This window comes from Acinonyx jubatus, chromosome A1, assembly GCF_027475565.1.
Source record: "Acinonyx jubatus isolate Ajub_Pintada_27869175 chromosome A1, VMU_Ajub_asm_v1.0, whole genome shotgun sequence".
Taxonomy (NCBI): Eukaryota; Metazoa; Chordata; class Mammalia; order Carnivora; family Felidae; genus Acinonyx; species Acinonyx jubatus.
Genome location: NC_069380.1, coordinates 2,334,791 through 2,357,106, shown reverse-complemented (window position 1 = coordinate 2,357,106; position 22,316 = coordinate 2,334,791). Strand labels below are relative to the sequence as shown.

At 42.5% G+C, this 22,316-nt stretch overlaps 1 protein-coding gene across 1 annotated transcript in view; it reads left to right on the top strand.

The window, feature by feature from the left end:
- Window positions 1–22,316, top strand: part of MICU2 (mitochondrial calcium uptake 2) — a 137,764-nt gene that overhangs the window by 49,384 nt on the left and 66,064 nt on the right. Inside the window, exons 3-4 of the mRNA XM_027064533.2 lie at window positions 12,751–12,782; window positions 12,898–12,973. Of these exons, the coding sequence (XP_026920334.2) occupies window positions 12,751–12,782; window positions 12,898–12,973 (108 nt within the window). The remainder of the gene's footprint in view (window positions 1–12,750; window positions 12,783–12,897; window positions 12,974–22,316) is intronic.

Below are 22,316 nucleotides of genomic sequence, written 5' to 3'. Positions count from 1 at the left end.
TAATCACCAGAGAAATGCAAATCAAAACCACAGTGACATAGCACGTTACACCTGTCAGAATGGTTAGTGTCAAAAAGGTAAGAAATGTAAGTGTTCACGGAAGGATGTGGAGAAGAGGGATCCCTTGTGCACTATTGGTAGGAATGCAAATTGGTACAGCCACTATGGAAAGCAGTATGGTGTTACTCAAAACATTAAAAGTAGAAATACCATATGATCCAGTAATTTCGCTTCTGGATATTTACCTGAAGAAAATGAAAACACCAATTTGAAAAAGTATATGCACCCCTGTGTTCGTAGCGGCATCATTTACAACTGCCAGGATACGGAAGCAACCCACATGTCCATCAGTGGATGAGTGGATAGTGATGCAGTGTATCTTGGGAACGTAGCATAATGTGTAAACCTGTCAAATCGCTATGTGGTACACTTGAAACTAATGTAACATTGTGTATCAACTATACTCAAATAAAAAAGGCGGGGGGGGGGGGGGGAGCCTATGATGTATCTTATACCGCAGTGGAATATTACTTAGCCATAAAAAATGAAATCTTGCAATTTGCAATCTTACAACATTGATGGACCTAGAAGGTGTTAGGCTAAGTGACATAAGCCAGAGAAAGACAAGTACTGAATGATTTCACTTATATGTGGAATCTAAAAACCAAAACAAGTGAGGGGCGCCTGGGTGGCTCAGTCAGTTTAGCATCTGACTTTGGCTCAGGTCATGATCTCGCAGTTCATGAATTCAAGCCCCGCGTCGGGCTCTGTGCCGACAGCTCAGAGCCTGGAGCCTGCTTCGGATTCTGTGTCTCCCTCTCTCTCTGCTCCTCGCCCACTCATGCTCTGTCTCTCTCTCAAAAATAAATAAACATTGAAAAAATTATAAAAATAAAATATTGTAATAACTTTGTATGGTGAAGGATGGTTGTAGCTACCTTTGTGGTCAGAATTTCGTCATGTGTTAAATGTGGAGTCACTATGTTGTACATGTGACACTAATATAGTATTGATTGCCAGCTATACTTCAGTTAAAAAACAAGTAAATGAATGGATTGAACATTGGATTTGGCAACATGAGGGTTTATTGGTGGCTTTTCATAGGTGCAGTTTTGTGCAGTGGTGTGAAAAAAAGCCTAGCTAGAGTTGCTTTTAATGGGAATGGGAAAAGAGAAAGTGGAAAAAAACGAAAATAGAAGGTGAGGGGTTTGGCATAAAAGGAAAGAGAAGTTTGAGGCAGTAGATGGCAGTGGAAGTGAGATCAAGAGAGGATTTTTTTAAGACAGGAAAAACAAAAGTTTATACGTTGACAGATGAGAGAGGGAAACTTGACAGTGCAGCAAAGAGAGAGTTTCCAGGACAAAGTCTTTGAGAAAGTAGGAGGGGAAAGAGACGAATAACACCGCGGAAGCTTGGCCTTGGAAAAGGCACACTGCATGGTGGGAGCTCGTGCAAGTTCTGTTTCTCTTTCTCGGTGAATCAAGAATCCAGGTCATCGGCTGAGAGTGAAGAAGGGGGTGGGGTGTTGGAGATTTGCCAGAGTTGTCTTCTAAAACAGTCAGGTTTGATCGTAAGGATTGAGAAATGTAACATGATCGCCAATAGCCTTATTGTAATCCCAGTGGAGGTCACTACTTACGAATTTTAAGTGAGTCTAATCATCGTGATTGTAGTTACTTTTCTCCATGTTCACTGGACAAGTGTTGGGACGGAAAAGGCAGGGAGTTGGCTCTGACCAGGGTTGGGGTCGGCCAAGAGCATGTGACAACGTGAAATAGAAGCGAGGAAATGATTGCACTGGTTGGACGTGGAAACTGAGCCAGGTGGGAAATTACAACACCAGCAGGCAAAAGGAACAATGCAACGGTGGCGGCATCAAACAGATCGTAGGGCCCAGGGGCTCCAGGCATGGATGGAGTCGGCATACAGAGATGGAAAGGGAGCAGCACACTTGAGAGCATGCGTGCTGAGTTGGGACGCTGCCCCTGCCCCCTGGACGTAGTGGGTCTCCCAGCCTCCATTGCCTCGTCACTGAAACGGGAATGCCAGCAGCACCTCCCTTCATGGGTGAAGATTCGGTAATGTGATACAAGTAGAGCACTGAGTTCTGGCACGTGGGGGGCTCTGAAATTTTAGCCACTTCCTGTAATTGTTACTCTTATTAGGGAAGATGCAAAGCATCGGGGCAGTTGTTGCGTCTGCGTTCTCGGAGTGTGAAGGATTTTAATTCTTTCATTCTTTTCCACATCTTTTAAAGATTTTACAACAAGCATTATTCCCAAAATTGGGGCGGGGGGGGGGGGCACAATAAGTATTTTTAGTTGTAACTGTGCGTAAGTTTAAGTGGTTAAAAACTGAAAACCAAACATTAATGAATTTATGTAGCTTTGGAAAACCAAAAGTGTCTGGGCTGAGGTAATAGAGTGAGAACTCTTTCCCAAGAGAAGGCAGGTATTTGTATCTCTTATTTATGCAGCTACAGTTTATAATAATTATTGGTAATAATATTGGAGGGAAATCAGTGCTGCCGCTACGCCATAAAAAATATCTGTTCCACCACTTGTTGGACTGATTTTAGCTTAATTCTTAAAAAAGTTTTTTCCCACAACCAGAAGCCTTTTTATAATATAAATCCCCTTACGAATAAAGTCACAGCTTAATCCTCTATTACTAAAAGCCAAGTGTAAACAAAAAGGAGTCACAGAAGAGATGTCAGGGAGTGTCTGGGAAGAGAGGAGTAAGGCCAGTAGTAGAAAGATACTACAGGAAGCTTGCCCCATACTGGTCCTGACTGTTCCTACCTCCATATATTGAGGGCCTTTGTATATACTTACAACATAGACTATTTGCAAATAAATAAATAAACCAAATTCAGCTTAACCTGTTGGCAGTTTATTGTGGTGCATGTGCCAGGGTTGCTTGTGTGAGCCCATGTCTTTGTGTATTTATCTTGGACTTTTGAAATTCCACAAATGGATCTTAAATTTTAAAATGGCTATAGTTAAAATATATAGTTCTTGGGGCACCTGGATGGCTCAGTCGGTTGAGCGTCTGACTTCGGCTCAGGTCATGATCTCACAGTCTGTGAGCTCGAGCCCCGCCTTAGGGCTCTGTGCTGACAGCTCAGAGCCTGGAGCCTGCTTCGGATCCTGGGTCTCCCTCTCTCTCTGCCCTTTCCCCACTCATGCTCTGTCAAAGAGATCTCTCTCTCTCTCTCTCTTTCTCTCTAAGATAAATAAACATTAAAAAAAATTAAAAAAAAAACCATATATATATATATATATATATATAGTTTTTATTTTTGCCACTATCATAGGTATTAATTTGGGGCTAGTCTCTGAGATCGTTTTCAACTCTATCAAATTAGGTATAATTTCATTCTTTCTAATCAAATGCGATAACAGGATTTTCCAAACTTGCTTCATAATACATTCACTTGGAGCACTTGTTAAAAATCTCAAGCTCTTTCCGGCCTCCCCTGATGATGTTGATTCTGAAGGTCTGGGATAGGGCTGTGGGATCAATCAGTAATACTTTCTCCCTCTCTCTACTTACCTTTGTTATATTCCTGATCTACTTCCTGTCTCTATGAATTTGCCTATTCTGGATACCTCTTATGAGTGGAATCATACGGTATTTGTCCTTTTGTGTCTGACTTCTTTCAGTTAGCATAATGTTCTCAAGACTCATTATGTTATAGCATGTATTACTTCGTTTCTTAAACGGCTGAACATATTCTAGTTTATGGACATACTGTTCCTGTTTTGTCATCTGTCACTTGGTGGTGGTTTCAACTTTTTGGTTACCGCAGATAAGCAAACACTTCCCTGACATTCACGTGCAGGATTTTGTACGAACGTGTTCCCACTTCTCTTGGGTGTACACTTAGGAGCGGAATGCTGGGTCGTGTGGTGATTCTGTCGAGCTTTTTGAGGAACGGCCAAACTCTTCCCCCGAGTCCGCACTGTTTCTACATTCCCGCTAGCAGCGTGTGAGGGTTCCATCTCTCTATACCCTCCCCCAAACTTGTTATTTTCCAATGTTTGTTTTTTTATGATCGCCATCCTAGTGCGCGTGAAGTGTTACATTGTGGTACCAATTTGCATTTTCCTGATGAACGGTCATATCGAGCATCTATTTGTGTACGTGTTGGCCACTGGAACATCTTCTTTGGAAAAATATCTTCATATTTTTTACCCATTTTTACCGGGTTTATTTAGGTTTTTATTATGGAGTTGTAAGAGTTCTTTATATATTCTGAATATTAGACCGTTACCAGATAAATTATTTCCAGTAATGTTCTCCCGTTCTGGATGCTGTCTTTTCCCTTTTTTGATAGTCTCCTTTGACACACAAGGTCTTAATCTTGATGAAGTCCAGTTGATCCATTTTCTTTCCTTTAGTTGCTTGTTTGTTTGGTTTTTTAAATTATTTTTAAATATTTATTTTTGAGAGAGAGGGAGAGAGAGAGCGCGCATGAGCAGGGGAAGGACAGAGAGAAAGGGAGACACAGAATGGGAAGCAGGCTCCAGGCTCCGAGCTGTCAGCACAGAGTCCGACGCAGGGCTCGAACCCACGAACCGCGAGATCATGACCTGAACCGAAGTCGACACAACCGCCTGAGCCACCCAGGCTCCCCTTGGTTGCTTGTGCTGTAGGTGTCCGTTAAAGAATCTGTGAGCTAATCTGGGTTCATGAAGAATTTCACCTCTTATAAAAGTTCGTATAGTTTTAGTTCTTCTGTTTAGATCTATGATCCATTGAGTTAACTTTTGTATATGGTAAGAGGTAGGGGCCATATGCGTCCTTTTGCATTTGAGTATCCATCCAGTTGTCCCAGCACCATTTGTTGAAAAGGTCGTTTCCCTAAAGAAGTCTTTGCACCAGCTTCTTTCATTTTCAGTGAAAAAAGTAGGGATGTTCTTCCGGAAATGTTTCATCATTGCTTTTTGAAATGCTCTTGGGTGACTAAAAAGAATTCTATACAGTTGTTTCTACAGGTTTTCTTAAGAGACAATAAGGTTTAGGCTCAGTCACATCTCCCCACTAATAGAACCTACATTTTATTTTCTGAAGTATTTTTTAACATACTTATTCGTTTTTAAGTAATCTCTACACCCAGCATGGGGCTCGAACTCATGACCCCAAGACCAAGAATCACTTGCTCTTCTCACTGAGCCAGCTAGTTTAGAAAACAAAACTTCTTAGTCTATCTTATGCTTTTCAAATTGACTACAGCTTACCCTTAGTTTCAGTTTATTAGTTGTACTTGAAGTAGGTCTTCACTAGTACAATTGATCCTTAAACAATATAGGGATTGGGGTGCGTACCCCCATGCAGTCAGAAATCCACATAGAGCTTGCGACTCCCCGGTAACTCAACTACTAATAGCCTTACTGATAATATAAACAGTTTAATAACATATATTTTGTATGTTACACATAGTATACACTGTATTCTTGTAATAAAGTAAGGTAGAGAAAAGAAAATGTTAAGAAGATCATAAGGAAGAGAACGTACATTCACAGTTCAAACCCATGTACATTCATTGTTGACATAGTCCATTATGATTTCGAGATATTCCAAATTTCCCTTAGTTTCAAGTTTATGCTTCAAATTTCTTGTGTTTAAATACCAGTCTTTGACAGACAATAAAAAGCGTTGACGAGGATGTGGTGAAATGAGAACCCTAACATACTGCTTATGGGAATGTGAACCGGTAGAACTTTGGGAAACAATTCAGCAGTTCCTCAAAATGTTAAACATGGAGTTACTATGTGACCCAGCAGTTCCACTGCTAGGTGTACCATCCAAGAAGTGAAAATGTGCCTCTACACAAAAGCTTGTCCAACCAAACTTTGTCTGGTTTAGCCAAAAACCAGAAACAAACTAAATGCCTACCAACAGATGAACGGATCCGCAAAATATAGCATATTCATACAGTGGAGTATTATCCAGCTCTTTGAAAAAAGTGAAGTACTGATGCAAGCTGCTACAACATGCATGAACTTAGGGAGCGTCATGCTAAATTGAAGAAGACAGCCACAAAAGGCCACGTTTCATACGATCCATTCTTATGAGATGTCCAGAATAGGCAGATCTGTAGGGACAGAAAGTAGATTGGTGGTTGCCTAGGAATGGGGGCGGAGCAGTGACTACCAGTGGTTTTACATTGTTTTCGGGTGATGTCACGTTCTGAAATTAGATTGTGGTGATTGATGACTATACAACTCTGTGCGTACACAAAACTATCGAACTGTGCAGCCTAAATGGATGGATTTTGTGGTATATGAAATATATCATAATCAAGGTTTACAAAATACATGTATAAAATGCAATCCTTGTACCCAATTGAAAGTATTAATATTGGGGCACCTGGGTGGTTCAGTCGGTGAAGCGTCCGACTTCAGCTCAGGTCATGATCTCATGGTTCGTGGGTTTGAGCCCCGCGTAGGGTTCTGTGCTGACAGCTCAGAGCCTGTAGTGTGCTCTGGATTCTGTGTCTCCCCCTCTCTCTGCCCCTCCCATCTCATGCTCTGTCTCTCTTTCTCTCTCTCTCTCAATGATAAATAATGTTGAAAAAAAATTTTTTTTAAGTATTAATATTAAAATTATTAAAGTTTAGAAAACGTAAATGGAGGGGCACTTGGGTGGCTCATTTGGTTAAACCAGCTCTTGCTTTCAGCTCAAGTCATGATCTTCATGGGATCAAGACCCACGTCAGGCTCTGTGCTGACAGCACGCACCCTGCTTGGCATTCTCTCTCTCTGCCCCTCCCCTGAGCGTGTGCACACACATGCTGTCTCTCAAATAAATATTTTTTAAAATAAAACATAAATAGAGACACTAAAATAATAAAAACAAGACCCTAAGTGCTTTTTTAATACCAGAGAACTCCTTGTGGGTCTAACAGATATGTAAATCAAAACATCCATCTAGTGCAATTCTAGTAGAAAAGTGAATTGATTCATAGGAAGTAGCTTGGTTTTTATATGATCAAACGTTTTAAAAGCACAGATTGATGATAAATTCATTTTCCAAAAAATAACTGCTGTGTTAGGCTTCTAAGACTCACTAAGAAAAGAAGTCTTATTCTCATTCTTCCAGTTAAACATGAGGTCAGTACCTGTGTAGACCAGGGCTCTAAGTGTAATCTACTCTAACAGCATTTGAACACTATACAAAAGTATCAAATTTTTTCCAATTGGTTGCTCTACACACATAAACATTTCTACCCTGCGCTTTCTTACAAACACATGCACGCCTAAAATGGAGCCCAATAAGGATTCCCTTAGTTGTCAGACTGCATGATGGCAAGTAACTTGAGACCTCCATGCCCCCTGGCTCATCACCAACTCACCCCCAACCGGTGAGTATGCATTTTCCCGTGTGAGAAGAACAGGTTTAAAGCCCACAAGCACTGTGTTGGATGTTGGGATATAGTGGTGAATAAAACAGATAGTGTTATTGTGTTCGTGGAATTTACAGCCTAAGAGTCTGGGTAATAGACTGTCTTCAGTGTTAAAGTTTCAGTGGAGAGGTCAGTGGGGCTAAGAGTGCTCAGGACTTACCAGAGGGTATGAGAAGACTGGATAGAATTTCCTTTACTGAAGAACACAGCTCAGATTGCACATAGGTGATAAATTGGTCAAGATGCTGTGGCAGATTGTGTTTCCAAAAATGGCTGCAACAGTATTTCTGTTCCCATATGGTCTTCCACAGCTTTGCCATCAAGAGGTGGAGCCTGTGTCCCCTCCCCTTGCCTCAATTCACAGAACATGTGTGGAAGTGACAGTATGGCACTTTTGAGGCTAGATCCCAAAATGCCATATGGACATGAAGCCAGTTGCTACGATCACTTTTAGTGGTGAAGGGTTGACCGCTTTGCCCCAAAGGTCAAGAACAAGGCAAGGCTGTCCACTCCGCCACTCGTATTCAACACTGTACCGGAAGTCCTAGCCGGTGCCAAAAGGCCAGAAAAAGAAAGGAGACCTACAGGTTTAAAAGGAAGAGCTAACGCTGTCTTTGTTCAGAGACATGATTATCTATGTAGACAATTACAAAAGCATTTACAAATAAAACTACTAAAATAAGTGACTTATCAGGGTCCCAGGATATAGCCTCCCTGTACAAAAGTCTGTTGCTTTTCTTTCTTCTAGCAATCTCTGATGCACACATGCTGTTTCTTACACTTTTTCCTACGTGTTCTAGCAAACTACCTGGTCACTTACTAAAAGAGAAGATCAAAGTCTTTAGATAGCAGTTGCCGAGGCTTCCTGCCACCAAAACTACTTGCATGACACTGCCCCTCTCCTCCCTCCTCATCACAATAGAAGTGACTGGCAGGCTCTCCTCCCTGTTCCTAGAGCCCCCAACTCTCCGGGCCTCAGTACTGAGCTGATTCATGCTAATCCTTCCGATGTTAATGTCAGCATTTCTTATTTGGAGAAGCTTTCCATATCTTCCCCTCTCCCCTTTAGTTTCTTAGCTGCTGTATTTCCCCCTTTACATCAGCTTTTTTTTTAAGTTTTTTTTTTATGTTTATTTATTTTTGAGAGGAAGAGAGACAGAGCACAAGAGGGGGAGGGACAGAGAAAGAGGGAGACACAGAATCTGAAGCAGGCTCCAGGCTCTGAGCTGTCAGCACAGAGCCCGAAGCGGGGCTCGAACCCACGAACGGTGAGATCATGACCTGAGCCGAAGTTGGCCGCTCAACCGACTGAGCCACCCAGGTGCCCCTACATCAGCTTTTAAACTGGAATTAAATAATTTGCTGTTTATAATGTAGTTCTTATTATTTCACACTACTTGAGGTTGCAAAAAAAGAGTCACCTTTTTTTCCCTTCAAAACCAATTTAAATGTATTTGAAGAGCAGTTTGGCAAAGTTGACAAGTAGGCCAGTTTTAGACCTCTCAGATCACCATTTGTCTCCCTCTAGAAGAAATACCAACCAGAGGGTATCTATTCCTGTATTTATTCCAGCAGAAGTAAGCAAATCACGTGCTCTGTTCAAGGAAAATGACGCCATTTAATTGGCCCTCCTTTTTTTCCTCCAGTTTTCACTTTTATTACTGATATTAGGAAGTTTAATTGTTTTGCTAATGTGTCATTTTCTGCCTCGGTTTCCATATTAGCCGTGACTGGATTCAAGCAAGTATTGGAGTAACTAGTCCTGCCGTGTACTAATTCTAACATCGATGCCAAGGTGTTCCATATATTCATGCAAAAGATACGATGGCAGTGTCTCTGTTGTCTAATTTCTATGTGTCGAAAGCCCACTTACTTCCAGCAAAATGAAATGGAATTAGATACCACGAATAACGTTTTTACAGTTACAGGCATCAAATAACGCTGTTTTGGCTAGCGTTTGGCCGGTAACGGTACTTAGTGTGTATGAATGCAGTTTTACTTATTTTAAGTATTAAAATGGCTGTTTGCCTGTAACAAGATGTGCTTGTTCCCTATTTTTACTTCAGAAATCCTCTGTAAACGGTGAAAGCCACATGGTGGAATCTCTAGAAGTGGAGACCCTTAAAAACATTCTACTTCCTGAGCCAGAATTCCATCGCGGTGCTTCATAGATCTTCAAGATCTGTGCTTTCCCCTGCCAAGAAAGCCACAATGTATTTTCCATTCTTCGTGCTCATATAGTAAAACATTACAGTCTCAACTCTAGACCTACCTTTGTTGCTGCTTTCCCCCATTCTGTTATTTCCACATATGACTACATGAGGGTACATGGAATAGCGATGATATAGTAAGACTGGGTTTTTTATGTGTGTGAAGGTAGAAATAATTAAAGAAAAGCAGGAATTTTCCCCTCCCTCCAAAAAACAGATCCAAAAAAAAAAAAAAAAAAAAATCAGAAAAACCTGAAGGAAAATTAGATTATTTACAGATGGATTTTATTCCTTATTCTTAAATAGGAAAATGTGTCCAAATATATTTGGGTTTATTTAATAAATATGTCCTGACGTTATAATTGCTGTCAGAAGAATAAAGGTCATGGCTCATCATACTACAGACCATGGACCTCTTACTTTGATCTCTGGTCTCCTCGTTGGTACAGCATATGAACAGGTGATATGCAAGGGGGCGTACCTGGGCGAGACATCCCCCTGCTGGAGAGACCTGCCAGAGCGTGCTGGGTTTGAAGGACCACAACCCCTTCTCTTACTCAAGGAAAAGTTTATTAAGTTGGAGAAAGAGGAAACAAAAGAGATTAGGCATTCACCCCCGGTAGCTCTCGCTTTTTTTTTTTTTTTTAATCTAAAAATGAGTTTGATGTAAGAGAGTGATCCCTTTTTGGCAGCTAACATGTCATTTTCTAATTATTGATTCCATTAAAAAATGTTTTTTTACAAGAGATGTTCATTAGGTACATGGTTTCTCCATTTTGTGTAATCAAATGCCTATTCAAATACCAAGCAGAACTTGTAATCCACACGAAATAGCCAGTGTTGCTCCTCTAGCCACCTCATGCTCAATCATTCAGTTCTGTGAAATTTCCTGACATGTTGAGAGTGGTCCACAGGTTCCCAATTACTACTTTAATAGCGCTCGAGGCATCTAACACCAGTTTTTGAAAATCCTGGGTGAGAAACCCTTCATTGCCCATATTGTGACCTAATTCCTTTTGCACATCAGTAGGCCTTATTTGTCTTATTTGTAAAATGAGGATTATAGTTTATTAACCACTGCAAGGCAAGGATCTGAATAAGAAGACATTCTGGAATCTTTTCTAATTCTTATTCAGTTATTCATTCAATAAATATTTAAATGCTAATCACTGGGCTACATTAAGGAAAGGACAGAGATGGAATCTGCCTTGATAGGGTTGTAGAATTTAGTTCTTACCTGTGATTCTGGTGTTATATTACCAGTATATTATCAATTGGTTCATGACTTTATTGTTGTATTTTTCCATCTAGTACTGAATTTTACTGACTTAGCTGTTGACATCAAGACTTCTAGATGCAGGGAAGCAAGTGCTACCTTCTTTCCTCACTAGGTTTCAAGTAGAGCATTTTTTTAACAACAAAGATTTTAAAAGACCAAAAAAAGAAAAAAAATCTAGCTATGAAGCAAATATAAGACCCTTTAGACATAGTCTTATTACTTAGAAACCATCCATATTGTCACCTTCAAGATGTCGTTTATTACTTCCTAGAATACATTTTCAGTTGGGTACAAGGATTAGTCTTTTTGGGGACTAACCTTAATTGTCTAAAAATAAAACTGCCTATAGTAATGAATAAATGTGAATATGACTTTAAAAACAATATAAGGTAAGTGAATCATGATCAATTTCTTTTTTAAATAGAATATAGCAGAGGCAGATAAAATACACGTATTACATAGTTTTCTGGGGTTTGTTATCGGCATTGTATTACCACACATTCACACAAACCCTTAGGTTTGTAATTAAATGATAAGTTTTGTCTATTTGATACTCTAATGGTATATTAGCACCTAATATTAGAATCTAGGGTTCTTTGTCATTGGGTAACACATAATAGTTTAAAATTATCCCAGAGTAGTAACATCTACATTTATAAACATGGTCATAGATGTTTCTAAAAATGAGACCGTCATATTCACAGCTACTGTCTTTATTAATAGTGCAAAGCTAAAATCTTGATGGTTTATTAATGCCAAATGATAGAATTCATCCCCAGTAGATTTATAGTCCAAATTAAGCATCCCACGCTACAGAAAAGGCACGTGTAAAAATATTTATTTTTTTAACCCGTCACCTAAACTCTCATAGACCGTTTCATTGTACTGAGGGAACCTCATAGATTAAGATAATCTTGAGAGCAGAAGGGGGAGTTTGGGATGCACATGGCTTATGCAGGAAACAAAGTACTGGAGAACATTTTTCAGTATTCCAGATGTATAAATGACTTGAGGCTGTCATCAGAGAAAGTCTCAACAAAAGAAGCAACTGATTGCTTTAGAATTATAGTGGGTCAGAGGAAAAAGCTGTGAGCAGTAAAAAAGATGGCTAACCACCTGAAAGAATTTTTGGGTTGTTTTTTTGTTTGTTTAATTTTAGAGAGAGAGAGCAGAGGAGAGGGGCAGAAGAAGAGAGGGAAAGAGAGAGAATCTTAAGCAGGCTCCACGCTTGGAGCACAGAGCCCCCAACTCGGAGCTCAGTCCCACGTCCCTGGGATTACGACTTGAGCTGAAATCAAGAGCCAGATGCTCAATCAACTGAGCCACATAGGGGCCCCAAGAATTTTAATTCTCTGTGATCCAATTGGAAACTGTTAAAAATAACATTACTTTAGAATGGATAGTCATGTTGGCTAGACTTTTAAATTGACTGAAGAGCTGTAAACTTTAGAGAACTTTTCAGGGTTCAAAAGGTAGCTTTCTAAAACATAAATGCATATGTTTTTAATCAGTGAAAGCAAAAAGAATTTTTAAATCATCTTTGGCAAGAATTTACTTATGATACAGACAACTAAGAGAAGTAAAAAAATGGTGATAAGATTTTACGTGTCTGAAGTAGGGTGAGTGAAATTGAAAACTAGGTCTTACAAGAACCCACGTATCTTTGTGTTTAGACTCGGAATTCCTCGGCTCACAACTTTGATATAAGGATATTAGCAAAATTGACAAGTTTTTTTTTTTTAACAAATATTTAGTTGTTTATTTTGTCTTTTAAATGATTTTCTTTGTTAGTGGAAGTTGAGTTTTACCAAGTAATATGGATACTAAATAATGTTTCTTTTTTGCTATAGGTAAAACTTCAGTGAAGAAGCTGACCAAAAAGGTAAGTAGTATGTGTGGGAGAAAGTTCTTTCTTTATTTCTTTTCATTTGTTTTTTGGTGACATAGAAAATGTACTTTTATAAGTTAAACTTAAAGATTTTAATGTGTATTCAAAGGATATCGAGGATATACTGGCAGGAACCCAACCAGCTTGTCGTGGATCAACCTTTTTTAGAGACCTTGGCGATAAAGGTAATTTTGATTTGTTGTTAAATTTCTGTTTATGTGTTTGGGGTGCCTGGGTGGCTCAGTTGATTGAGTGCCTGACTTTGGCTCAAGTCATGATCTCACGGTTCATGAGTTCAAGCCCCACGTCAGGCTCTGTGGTGACAGCTCGGAGCCTGGAGCCTGCTTCAGATTCTGTGTCTTCCTCTCTCTCTCTGCCCCTTCCCTACTCATGCTCGCTCTCTCTCTCTCTCTCTCTCAAAAACAAATAAACATTAAAAAAGAAAAAGAATTATTAAAAAAATTTTCTATTTATGTGTTTTATTTAACTGGGGTATTATTAAGGAATTAAGTTGTGAGGTCTGCATACAGTAGAGAATCTACATAGAAAATGTTTTAATACCATGTTCTTTAATAGATGTTTTTAAATAATAAAATACTCATCAAGTAAGAAATAATTTTCTCAAACTCTCTGAGCGATTACAATTTTAATTAAAGTCTGGGGAGGGGGAACGGGACCAGGTATCTAAAATGAGAAGAGAAGGCCTCAGAGAGATCCAGAGGAATACCAACATTTAAGGCAGAGGAGAGGAAGCAGTGACCAAGGAAGAGACTAGGGCAGAGTGATCAAAGACGCGAAAGAGAATCGAGCTAATATTAACACAGAAGCCAAGAGAGAAAGTGTTAGGGAAAGAGAAAATTAAGTTCAGACCACTTGAGAGACCTAGGTGTGAACAAAAGGAATTAGAGGGCAGTAGCTGGGGACGGAGACAGACCCAGGGAATGTTGGTTCATGTTAGACCAAGAGACTTGAGCACGTTTCCTGTTGATGAGAGGGAGAGATAGGAAATGAGAGAAAGGAAGTATGAGTGGGACAGACTCCTGGAAAATGGGAGAGAAGGGATTGTCTTCAGAGCACCAATGGGAGGATCAGCATTCCACAGGGTGCACAGCTTTTCCATTGCACCAGTAAGAAAGGATGTATACAGGTGGGTGTTTCATGCAGATTTTGCAAATTCGGTGGCAAGAACCTGAAGCAGGTTGTTTTGGATAGCTTTGATTGTTTTTATAAAGTAGGACGTGTGGAGAAAGAAGGTTCAAGGTAGCTTCTGTGATTAGGAAAGAGACCCAACCAGAGAGTCCTAGGAAACCTCAAGGGATCGAAGAAGGGACCTCAAGGGACCGACGGAAGATAGCGTCGGTCATGAAAGAATAGTCACCAGTCAGTGCAGTGATGGGACGATTCTCCTGCCGGCTACGGGTGGGAGTCGAAATGTTGGACAGCTTTAGTAGAGTGAGGATTTTGCTGAGCGAATGGGTAGAAGGGTCACAGGCTAGGGAATTCAGGCTGTTGAGGGGAAAGAGGTTTTAAGCAAGGAGCCATGCAATCTGAGCAAGATAATAGAGAAGAAAGTCGGATTGCAAAAGAAAGGAAAGGGGAGATGAAAAGAAGAAAGTGGAACAGGGAAGTGAGATCTGCCAGTGAGGTTGAGAGCCAGCTCTAGTAGGACTCCCGGAGCAGAACAGAGCTGGCAGTCAACGAGTGAAGTGCTGAGGTTTACGATTTCAGAGGTGAAACGGTTCTGGGTGATTTCGGGGTTCTAGGTATAGTCCTGGAATTCGAATCTCAAGAATTAGTTCCCAAGGATGTGAGAGAGTGTGATCAGAGAGATGGACCATGAACCAGCTACTGAAGCCTTGGGTGACTGAGAGATGGGGAGAGGGCACTTTGGTAGATGACCGCTAAAGGAAGAACAGACAGTGGCCTAGCCGATGACATTTGCCTCAAAGGAACAGAAATTTTTGTTAAGAGGTTAGAAGAAAAAAGGTCTGGAATTAGCAGCGAGGCGGGAAAAAATGAGTAACCTCCCTTTCAGAAGTCCTTAGCGGAGATCCAGGTTTCAGATAAGGCAAGACCACGCGTACAGTGAATGAATAGGTGAAGGATGTTTACCGTGGAGAGAATTTCAGGGCGCAGTAAGAAAATTTGGGTAGGAGTAGAGGAGTGGGAGACTGGTTGAGTCAGGAGAGATGAAGCATAGACCAGCATGCAGATGTGTAAACACAGAGGACAGGCGCCATTTCGGAGGGGTGTGAAGCTGCCGAGGGCAGTTGGAGGTCAGCCGAGAGGTAGGCGGAACCTTAATCTTAGGTACCTGTAGAGGGTGTGTTAAAGAGTTTAGACCTTATCCTAAGAACCGTGGGCTGCTCTTGAGTTTAAAGTAAGCAAGTGACAGATGAGAGCAATCACTCTGGCAGCTGGCTAGCGAATGGAGTGAGGAGGTTTTGCAATAAGGGTAAGAGGTTGTATGCTGGAGAGGAGGTGATGGAAATGGAGAGAAGAGTGTAGATTTGATAGATATTTTGGTGATATTTGGTGATAGAGCGATGGGCCTTAATGACTGACTGGATATGAGAGGGAGGAAGAAAGAGGAAACATGTCCGATGCCCAGATTTCTGGTTTAGGCGAATGATTGCGCCATTCACCAGGATACGTGGATCGTAGGGGAAAGAGCGAAGGGGGGGGGGGGGGGGCAGAGAATGAGTCCAGTTTAGGACATAAGGCGTTCAGATTTTCTTATCATCATCGAAAATGGCACTGGAAGCCACGGTGGCAGATGTGACCACGTAGGAAGCACTGAGGGCAGAAGAGGCCCCCAGATAGATCAGGTCAGTTTAATGAACGGGCAGAAGAGGAGGAGCCCTTTAAGCGGCCTGAGAAGGGGTGGTTGGTCGGGGGCTCACCCAGGGGAGCGGCCTCGCGGTGCGGTGCCAGAAGTGCTTCCAAACAAACGCACATGCTCAGTAACAACATGAATGCCGGAAATACATACTGAAGGCTTCCTACGTATCACATCGTATGCGTAGCCCTCTACACGTATTACCGTGTTCAGTCCTCAACGTTCCTTTGAGGAAGGTACCTTCGTTTCATACTCCCGTGTTCTAGATGAGCTAATTGAGGCGCAAAGAGGTTACGTAACCTGCCCCAAGTCCTAGACGGGGAGTAAAAGCACTTCCTAAATGGCGTTTAGCTTTACTCTCCTATGTATTCAAGTCGAATTTCACTTCAGTGAGTGTCGGTGGAATATATTTAAATACACCCGTACAAGTAGGCAGAGGACCTGCGTGGTCCTTTTCACGTAAGGACCAGTCTGTGACAGGTAGAAAAAGGGTCCACCTGAAGGTGGCGGTGAATGAATAACCGATAACGTTCTGTCCTGTTATCTGAGGAAGGAGCTGGAGAATTAAGCTGCGCGTGTAATTTCCAAGTCAGTCGTTCATGACCCTTTTATTGAGTGCAGGAGACTTGTGACCATTTAGCTCGAGAGATTTACGACATTCCCAAATCAACATTTGTTTTCACTTTGTTTTTGTATGTCAGCGTTGGTTTTAAAGTAAGTGTAGAATAAGCGTATCACGTAACGCTCCATAAGAAGGAAAACAAAATGTGACAAAGAGGGGGGCACATTGGCACCCTGACTGCAAGAAGGCAGCAGCATTCAAACTGCTGATTATTAGCGAGTATCGATCCTGCTCGCACGTCAGTGGGTCGGCATCTGGTGAACCGCATAGACTTTACGTACATTTGACGAGTGCTCCTCCTACGAAACGTGACACCACCCCACCCCAGCCCTCACCTGATTCCTTCCAGCCAGCACCACAACATCCCTATGTACTTCTGTCAAGTGGGAATTTCCTGGGAGGTAGCCTCTGGGTAGTGAATAAGGGTGTATTCTGGACTTGCAGGCTTATATTCAAATTTTTCCTGGTTTTAGGACCTCGGGTAGTTACTTAATCTCTTTCATTCTCATTTTCATCACCTTTAAAACAAGATAGTCATGCCCGCCTTCATGGGTTTGTTGAAAGGGTGTAATTAAGATGTTTGTAACATTTATAGTATCTGCTACATGGCCGTAAAAACTGACGAAGATCATAGGCTGTGTTTATAACTGATAATACTGGCAGTGTTGTGATTGCTGTATGTTTTCATAAGATTTTAATGTTAACCAGACCTTGGCCTCTTATTAGTGAATTTATAAATTAAAATAAGTAAAACCTTTAAAGTCATAGTTAATAAAGATTTTAGGAAATTGTCGTTAATCTGGCACTTTAGAGTGGTTTTAGGTATAATATTTAAACCCCAAATACTGATATTTAGATCAAAGCTACGGCTTTGAGGTATCCTTTCATGACAGATACTTTCTGAATGCATTGTGAGACTTGAAGAAAAATATCATATTTACCAGTTGTGAAAACTTGAGTGATGTCTATAGAACGTTTATTTATTTTTGAGAGACAGAGACAGAGCATGAGCGGGGGAAGGACAGACAGGGAGAGGGAGACACAGAATCTGAAACGGGCTCCACGCTCTGAGCTGTCGGCACAGAGCCCGACACGGGGCTCGAACCCACAAACTGTGAGATCATGACCTGAGCTGAAGTCGGACGCTCAACCGACTGAGCCACCCAGGTGCCCCCAAACTAGTTATTTTTATATCTGGTTGTATTTTTCCCCTGAAGAAAGGAAGCCAGGGCAGGGGGAAGGCAAATTCCAGAAAAATTCTGACCTTGTGGCAGAATATTAGTCTAAGTAGGAGGTTAATTCAGCATTCGTATAAAGCATTAATACAAATATGTAATTTTAGGAGTTAAAAGTTATTCTTAAGGCGAATTCATAAAATAAAAACCGAAGACAGAAAATTTAAGTTATTTTAAGAGAGGGGTGCCTGCGTGGCTCACTCGGTTAAGTGTCCAGTTCTTGATTTCGTCTCAGGTCATTATCTCAGGGTTTGTGAGTTCGATCCCAGCGTTGGGATTCTCTCTCTCTCCCTGTTTCTCTGCCCTGTGCACATGCACGCTCTCTCTCCTCTCTCTCTCAGAATAAATAAATACACTTTAAAAAATTTATCTTAAGAGAGAAGTATCTGAGAGAGAAAAGATTAATCTGTAGTACTCACACGAGAGACTCATTTTCAAGGGCCTCAGAAGCACACTTCACTCCTGCAGAGAAGTAACCTCCACAGGACTCATTCCCTGCCATTAACCTGCCCCACTTTGGGGAGTGCCTTAAATGCCACCTGCGGTTCTGGCCAGACTTCCCTCGCCCGTCGGCTTCCTGCCCATTGGCCATCCTCCTCTGTTAAAGTCATCTCTGGAACCACCGGAGGTCTTGTTCTTTCTCATGTTTTCATTTTGTTACACTGTGCCGTCTCTCATATCTGTAATTAAACCACAACTTCTCTAAGAGGAAGACTCCGTGTGGTCGTTGGCCTAGCATGTTGCCTAAATGTTCTCTGGCACGTAACAGATACTCCTCTAAGATTGCATTCCAGGGGCGCCTGGGTGGCTCAGTCGGTGAAGCATCTGACTTCGGCTCAGGTCACGATCTCTCGGTTTGTGGGTTCGAGCCCCGCGTCGGGCTCGGATTCTGTGTCTCCTTCCTCTCTGCCCCTCCCCCACTCACAGTGTATGTCTCTTTCCTTCAAAACTAAATAAACATTAAAAGAAATCAAAATTGCATTCCATGCTAATTATATTTCATGCTAATTAATGTTAACATTGACATTGCTGATGACAGATTATTCTGACCTATTTGAGTGAGTCTCCGGAATATTTTTGTTACAAATCTGAGTTAGCCTTTCTGTGAATTGAAAGTGTGAAGACTACATGTTTTTAAAACTATTTTCCAGTTAAAACTGTTTGGCACTTTATATGGATCTTTTTCCCAGTTATAATTGGTATCACTTATCAGCAAAATTAAATCCATTTAGCAGTAACACTGTCATAAATTTTAGAAAGAATACATTGACTTTATCAACACCCGAATAAAAGCATGAAATTATCACCAAGTAATTTTATTTTCTTTTTCATTTAGACACTTTTTTGATGTAAAATATTTCTAAAATATCCTAGGTGAAATGTTTGCCCCCTGGTAACCAACATTTTATCGGTTTAATGACTCAACAGCTATTTTATAGAATGTTTTTCCTTTTCCTGACCTAGATCTTCTCTAAATTGAAGTTATTTACTGTATTACCGTATTTTATGTGGTCTATAGTCATTTCAGAGTTCCTTACCTATAAAATGAAGTCGCTTAAAGTAAAGAAGCCTGATCTTGGCAGCCTTGTGCACAAAACAGGTTTTTTAAGTTGCACTACCTGACTGTAGATTATAAGAACATATGCCTAATACCATTTTCCGTGTCCACAATCATGAAGGTAATTATTAAAACCAGTAGAATTCACAATGAAGTATATCCCGTCCTGTGCCCGGAAGAATTCTGTGAATTTTCAACCTTTTGTTCCTTTACATAAAGTAAAGGGGCCGTGCCTCCAAAGCTACCGCCTCTGTCTCCGGCAGCCGACAGGACAGCCGCGTCCTCTCCCCGTCCCCGTCCCCGTCACCGTCACCGTGTGACAGGAGCACCGTTCCCTGTGACGGGAAGGGCCGCCTGCCTCCCGCATTGGTGCCAGGCCTCTTCTGTTGCCTTCCCGAGACTTCTCACCCTGCTGTTACTCCCTCCCCTGCCCCATTCTCTGTCCCGCACTCTGTCGTGCTTTCTTACATAGCGACTTCCGGACATCTCCCATCTTTGAGCAAAAGCCTCCCTCCGGTGACCCTACATCTGCCTCCTGCTCTCTCCATACTTCTCGGCCCTTTTCGTAGCCAAGCCCTTTGGGCTGCGTTGTGCTCACTTCCTCACGTGCCAGGCCAGGCATCCTCCTGCCCACTTGGGCCAGCACCCACCCTCCGGCGACACCACTTTTGTCGGGACCATCAGTGACCTCCCTGTTACCAGACCCGGGGAAGATATTCTGCATTCCCGACGCCCAGGACCCCGGCAGTACTGATGCTGTTACCTACTCTCACCCCAGGGCTTCTAGGACCCCGTATTTTGTCGTGTTGTTTTCTTACCATCCTAGGGGTTCCCTCCTAGGAAACCTTCCGTGAAATTCGGCCGTGAGCCACCTAAACTGGGGAAATCAAACAGGCCCTTCTGATGGGGGGAGTCTGAACGAAGGGGCTGACCTCTCAGTCCTGAGCAAGCAGTGAGAAAGCCCATCTCACAGGAGGGGATGGAGTTTGAAGGCGAAATGTAAGGATCTCGGAAGGAAGTAGGAGGCTGTTGGGCAGATGAAGGGCAATGTCTTTGAGACCTGAAGTGTGACGCAGGGGTCGAGACTTCAAAGAGCAGTAGGCAGACACCCCTTTTCTTGGTAGAGAGAAGGTCGCGAGTGGTGGCAGTGCTTCCGTAACACGGATTATGATGCAGGCCTGGAAGCAGCGGTGAGGTTTGAAGGGAAGGTAGTTATTACGGTTTCCAAAACTGTGTTTACTTACGGTCTTAGTTCTTCAGGCAGGGAAAAAAAATCTGTAGGTTTTCTTTATTCTCTTCTTCTTTTGGGGGGAGGGTTTTTTTTTTTTTTAAGTTTTATTCTCTTCTTGAAATTGAGAGCACCGTTCTCCTCATTCAGCCTCTGCTCACAGCATAAGATGCATGAAGCATTTTCGCATATTGGCAGATGAGGAATTGGAAAAGCATCGTCATGAGAAGTATTCTGTCAGGATTCTCTTAGAGTGTGGCCATTTCCAGAAACCGTGGTTCTGGTCTCCAGGAGAAGGACTGTGAATCTGTGTATCTTTACAGATATATAGAGGACACTGAGGGAGGTGATCGGGAACTTCTTTATTTTCTTTACTTTCAGGCACCTATATGTCTGTATGTCTCTCTCTCTTGTGTGTGTGTGTGTGTGTGTAAAACTGTCAAGGGAGATAAATTCATCAGCCTACTCACACATTTTCCTGTTGGGTAGTTCTCCCTGTTCCTTACACAGCTGGAGAACTATTTATATTCCCAGAGAGAATAGGGGCATCGTACATTTCCAAGCTTTCTAAAAGCATTACAAGCCAGTATTTCTAGATGGCTGGGGAGAAGGCCCTTCGTGATGGACTGTCAGAAAAGCAAAACGGAAGTCCGTAGCAGAAAGGTTGATATTATTCCTTTAGGTAAAGTGCACGAGGATAATAGTGTGAGAAATAGGGGAAAGGAGACAGACAGAGAGAAAGAGAGAGAGAGCTTAGGAGGAACCAGAGGCATAAGTGACTGCAAGGGTAGACAATATCGATGGCATTCATTTCAAAGTCAGCAAGAAGGAATAAATAATCTGCACTGGGCAGCCGCAGGAGGGGAATGAAACCTAACTTCCTGCCATTGACCCCGGAGCGTATGAAAGCACAGCCTTCGTTAATGAAGGGCCGGTAGGGAGATCGGGACTCAGAGTATGACTGAATGATGGCAAGAAGGTGTAAGCAGCCGACAGGGAGATGCGCGGCAGCGTTGCGTGCGAAAGGGCAGAGTGAGAGCCGTGAGCTCCCCGTTCCTCCAAATGCTGGCCTCCCTTAGCGTGGGCTTTCCTGTGCCGGCCCGCGTTCCACTCTGACCGCGAGGTCAGGCCCGACCCTTCGCGTTCTCCGTCCCTCCAGCAGCACGTCTGCTGCACGACTCTGGAGCTGGCAAGAGGGCGCCCAGCCCTGGGGACGGAAGGGGTCCGGAGCGTCACCACTCCTGTGTGCCCTTGGAGCTCGTACGTTTCTTTAGTGTCTACTGCATCTGTAAGATGAAGGCAACGGTCTCTGCTTCCACAGTTACGGTGGGAATAACGTCCGTACGGCTTCTCCACCGTGCCTTGAGGTCAAGGCCGGAAAGATCTCTTTTTTATTAGGCAAATCCAAGTGCCACGAGTTCTCTTGGATTCTTTGAAACCCCATGATCCCAGTTCTCTTGGGACCTCTCTTTCTGTCGTCGGTTTCTCCGCCTCCTCCTGGCCACGCAGCACCGGTGCTCCCTACGATCTGCCCGCTCATGTTTCTCCTGCTCCCCGTGGTCTGGCATCCCTGTGTGCCGCTGGGACTCTCAGATCCCGGATCCCCGGCCGTGTCCCTGTCTCCGGCCCAGGCCGCTCTCCTGAGCGCCAGACTTCGGTATCTCAGCCTGCTGCCCGATGCCTGCTCGCGCGTCTCTCAGTTCCCTGGAGCTTCCCGTACTCCAGACCCAACTCATCATCTTCCCCTAAACCCGCACCTTTATTTCTAGTGTCGTTTGGTAGGACTGCTTTTCACCCACCCCGTCGAAACCCAGCAAATCTCTTGGAACCCTTTCTCTCGTTGCCGCTCCCACCCTGCAGATGGAGTCAAACACAGCCTTCCTGATGTCGCCTGCTGGGTATTTATCTACTTCCTCCTCCCTTCTGCGGCTAGAGAAGAAGTTACAGGAAACAGACCAAGAAAAAAATCTTGGAGAGGGTCTTAACAGTTTTTTGTTTTTCTCTGAAATACACGAATTGAAATGTGCGTTTTCAACTTAAAGAAAA